The 4,920-nt window shown below is 44.4% G+C and overlaps 1 protein-coding gene across 1 annotated transcript; it reads right to left on the bottom strand.

Moving 5' to 3' along the window:
- Positions 1-1,002: 1,002 nt before the first annotated feature.
- GPRC5A (G protein-coupled receptor, class C, group 5, member A) lies at positions 1,003-4,152 on the bottom strand. Its single transcript, XM_006866045.1, has 3 exons — positions 3,217-4,152; positions 1,365-1,406; positions 1,003-1,095 (listed from the first exon to the last, which is right to left on the bottom strand). The coding sequence occupies exons 1-3, from the start codon at positions 4,150-4,152 to the stop codon at positions 1,003-1,005; spliced, it is 1,071 nt and encodes a 356-aa protein (XP_006866107.1).
- Between the last annotated feature and the right edge of the window lie 768 nt (positions 4,153-4,920).

Here is a 4,920-nt window from a genome sequence, read left to right on the forward strand (position 1 = left end):
TACAATGAACACTACCCCATTTGTAGACAATGTCCGTGTACAGAATGCAGGAGGGGAATACAGTGAAAACCTATTTACAGAGGCTGAGGATCAAGGGGTTGGAGAAGAATTGAATGCCAGGAATTTATAGCAAGAACAATGCACAGACTCTCCTGGGAAAGGAAAAGTGGGCTTGCAAAATGATAGTGAGGCCCGGAAGATCTTTAGGTGGAGTTCTGGGAATTACTAGATCTGGATCAGCAGTTTGGGAAGGGTACTAGGGAGGGAACATCTGAATTGGTGCTTGGAAACCCCAGAGGCCTGTGTAACCTGTGCTATAGAGAAGAGTAAGTTGGGGTGACCTTTAGCCTCTCCTACCCAGGCAAGAAGGAGTCCTGGTGTGGCTCTGTGGGCTAATGTATCAGACTGCAAAGTCATCTGAGCTGCAAGGTTGGTGATTCAAGCTCACCAGCTGCTCCTTGGAAACCCTATATATGGTCACTATGGGTTGGAATTGACTAGATGGCACTTAACAACAACCCAAGCAAGAAGGGAGGGTGCCAACAAGTTGGCTTCCAGTGTAGACTTAGACAGTGTGGGGCTGAGACAGGCCTTTGCTGTTTTGCTCAGATCTGCAGTCCTTCTCTGGGTCAAACAAACCTCCACAAATCCGCCTTGAGTTAGATAACCTGGCGCCTGAAGTTGAATGAGCAAATCTGGGGGTCAGATGACCAAACTTTTAGTCACATGTAAAATGACAGCAAATGGTTAAGATTATAATCCTGAGTTGCCAGAGACTCCGACTTAAAAGAAGAGTCCTAAGTATGCGCCAAAGGAAAAAAATAGTATAATGCTACTAACTCCCACAGCCTCAGCACAGTGGTAGAGGCTGGGAGGCAGGCAAGCTCTTCCTACGATGTTCTGTACAGTTTTCTTAACAGACTCTGGATTTAGTCCACATTCCTTTGAACTCCCCGCCGCTTCTGTTGCTTTGCTATAGTTGTCCCACTCTTCTGAACAAGGTTAGCTGCCCTCTTTCCTTCCTTCATAGTCGTTGTAAGGGCTAGTCCGGGTCTGAGCCCGTGGAATAGAGAAATCCTTTTGGGAGGTCCGATTCTGAAAAGGAAACAAACATAGTTTTAGGTCACCCTGGCTCCTGGCCATTTCAACAGAGATCTAATTTCCTTCTCTTTTTCCCAAACTCTCTCCTGAAGTCTTCCCTGTACCCAGCACTCATTTCTTGACATCTCAACCCTATGAGGCAAGTGATGTAAGAACAGACACATCACCTCTCAAGGTGGCCATCCAGAAGCCACCAGAATGGTAATGTCATCTGCTCCACCAAGGACAAGCTTTCCTGGGAGAAGAAGAGAGAGATTATTTACCTGCATCTGAAAATGGGTGGAATATGGGGCATAGAGTACATCCTCCAGCTCTCCGAGACCTAGAACAAAGGGAATGGAGAAATTAAAGCAGTCAGTGCCCCTCCTTTGTGCTCACCCAGCTACATCACTAATCACGGTATGACATGTTGGTTTTTCAGTTGTCTATTTCCCCTGTGGACTGCAAGGCTTCTAAGAGGAAACAGTCTCCTGTTCACCCAGGTGCCAAGCCCAGAACAAGACAGAGAATAAGCACAGTATTGGCTAAATAAGTGAATAACTAGTAGAATGTAGTCACTAAGGAATTCCATTTCCAAAGCTTGACCTGAGCCCCACCTCATTCAAGGACTCCTTCAAAAGCAGACTTGAAAAGCCATAAAAACTAGTCTTTTTGGCTATGAATTTGGGCAGAGGGGAACCTAGAGTGAGTCTTACTGGGTTTGTACCCACTCCTTTAATTGCCTGATAAAGAAGAAAAAAAATGATAAATTTTCTGTGGTGGATCAAAGAACATATGAGCAATTGTTTTCTATAGATTTGGGGGGAAATCATAGGACTTTACACTTGGGAACGAAGAATAAACACATAGAATTGTCATCAATATAATCCATTTATTCCCCACCAAATGTATCTGTGCTATTGTCTCAAAAAATCCTTAAACATATTCTACTCATATATGTAAGCTCTATGTAAGACTATAAATCAGGATTAAGGAGAAACAGTCCCTGCCTGCCCTGAAGTGGATACTACAGAGTAAGGACTATGACCCGTGCACACATAGCTCAGGAGACAGGTTCTGATACAGCATTTCAAAGCTCCACAGACACTCAGGGCAGAGAGCAGAGTGATGGCAGAGGGAGACAGGGGACTGCTTGGGCCTCTGGAAAAGGACATTCCCACATGGGACCGAAGTACATAGAGTCCAAATCCAGAGATGTGAAAATGCAGCGACTTGGTTTGTTTTGGAAGAAGAGCAAAGCTTCAGTGGTTGTTGAAAAACTTTGCTAAGGATTTTATATGATTTTATAAATTTTATAAATAAAATTTTATATGATGCTGTGGATATTGGTGAACTATCAGAGAGATTCCAAAAGTTCCTGAAAAATTGAATTAAAAGATAATGGAAATTTTCCCTAACTTTTTAAAGCCCCTTTGTATGTGAGCAGAAAAATGTGGAGGCCAGAGAAGTATTTTAGGGAGAGAAGCTAATAGTAGCCCATACAATCGATTGAAAGAAGGACTAAAAGAAAGTCAAGCAGTTAGGAAGGACTCCGGGAAGTCCAGAGTGAGGGGACACAGTGAAGTCACGGGATTGGATGGGAGGAGATAGGTGGAGAAAATGTCCCCTTGTGTCCTCCCCATTCCCTTCAGGTTTCCAAGTGTCCAGGAGGGAGAGCAGAGCTGCAATGAGAAGGCACCTGAAGCTTTGCATCTAAGACTTCAAAAGTAGAGAGAAGACCTATGGTTAGTTTGAGCTAAGAGCCTGATGGTGGAGGTCCCTCACTCCTGCCCTAAATACTCTCTCCCCTGAAGAAACCTAAAGATCAAAGTACACACTGGAGGCCAGTGGAGAGATCCCTATGGGAAAGGCCAGTTTTTGGCTATCAGTTTAGCCTTTTATTCTTATGAGCAACTGAACACCTGACTCTCATATGAAGTCCCGCATATTAACCCACAGCACCATACTAGGACTCCTCTATGAGGGGAATACAGCGTTGTTGTTAAGTGCCTTCAAGTCGGCTGCGAATCATAGCAGCCATGTATAGGAAAGAGATAGGACCTGGAAAATCTCACATTCCTTTACTGTTATAATATCCTATGACTCTTCCCCATCTTTGTATGAAGAATTCTCCACCCAGCTAGGCTCTGTACCTTGAGCGATTTCCTCTTGAGAGTAGGCTCTGTTCTCCACACCACTGCTTTGCTTCATGAGTTGAGGTTTACAAAAAGCATCCTCCAAAGGATAATCCATGGGGTTTTGCTGGGTGGTGAGCAGACAGAACTCAGGCACAACATAAACCAACAGGAAAACCCAGCCATTGGCAACCAAGGCTGAGCTGAGGATGGTGTCATCCCACCTGGATTGAGGGAATGGACTCAAAAGCAGGGTGATCCACGTCACCCAGATGGCGATGGAGAGGATCATGGTGAGAAAGATGTGTGCCCCGTGCTTCTTCCAGCCAGTGAAGGATCCACAGAATGTGAAGGAGGCTGTGAGGAAGGTCACCGCCATCAAGACGAGGACATAGATGAGCAGCATGACAAAGTCCTCATTGCGGTAAGAAGGAGAGAACTCAGAAAAGATATTGGTATTGGTCTTGTTCATGGTGAGGACAATATATTCAACAGCGATGACATCCTGTACCAGGCTGAAGGCCACAGCTAGGCCCAGAATCATCAGCATGGAGAGGGGCTTCCTCCCACGGACCAGCCTAGTCAAGTTGAAAGCGTGAGCCAGGAGGCAAGAGAAGCAGAGGGCAAAAAGGATGCCAAATAGAAAGAAGCGTGTGGGCCCTGTTCCTCCATCCAGTCTGATGATGAAGGCAAAGGTGAGGCCGAAGACCCCCAGCACCCCTAGGAGGAAGAGAAACTGGGTCGGGAGCACTTTACGCTTGTTGGAATCCTGCACCTTGCCAATGAAGACCAGCAGAGTGAACATGAAGGCAATAGAGGCCACAGCCCCGGCCCCGGCAATTGCTTCTAGGATAATGCCCCAAAGTTCCGTTTTATCACAAAGTCTGTTGTATCTGAATCCTATCTTCTCACCACAGCCCAAAGGAACTGTAGCCATTCTGGTCCTGCATGAAAGCAAGGAGAGACAGATTTAGGGGGGTAATCTCTTAACAAGAGGCTAGCAAGAGGATTAAGCAACTAAAAGTATATGTTTAGCCAGAGTTTCACCCCAGAATTTATTACATTGAATAAAACTACTAACATTTCGTCACCTCTTGTGAACAAATTCTAAAGGCTGATGAAGGGAAGGAACAATTAACTCCCTCCAATTAACTTTCAAAACTTCATGGAAAAATTCTACTATCTCTTCATTCCTTTTTTCCACGAACTTTTTAAAGTCTTGTCATATTTACCCTGGGAGCCAGAGGAACTAACACTTTTTTATTATTATTATTAGTTAAGGTTTTTATTGTGGATTGAGTAAAATTTTACAGGGCAAATCATCAGTTTTACATTCAACAAATCATACACCTTGTTTCATTACAATGATTATAATCCCCTCCATGTACCATCAGTTACCAGTGTTTTTCTCTATTCACTTTAGCTTTTTTGTTTGTTTGTTTGTTTGTTTGTTTGTTTGTTTGTTTTAAAACACTCAGGCACATATAATAATTTACACCACCAAAAGGTCACATTTTACAAGTCTGCCTCCTGGCCGCCATCTCTTAGTCCTTCACTTCCCATGAATCTAGAGTCATCAAATGCTCCCTCTCTCCATGTCCCCATCTCTGCCTTCATCTCTGGTGTCGCTGCTTCTCTGGATAAGGTCTCTCATTCTGCCTGTGATCTTCTCCCGTGATAGTCCTAGGGTCCTTTGTTTCTGGAC

Source organism: Chrysochloris asiatica, unplaced genomic scaffold (genome assembly GCF_000296735.1).
Source record: "Chrysochloris asiatica unplaced genomic scaffold, ChrAsi1.0 scaffold00086, whole genome shotgun sequence".
Taxonomy (NCBI): Eukaryota; Metazoa; Chordata; class Mammalia; order Afrosoricida; family Chrysochloridae; genus Chrysochloris; species Chrysochloris asiatica.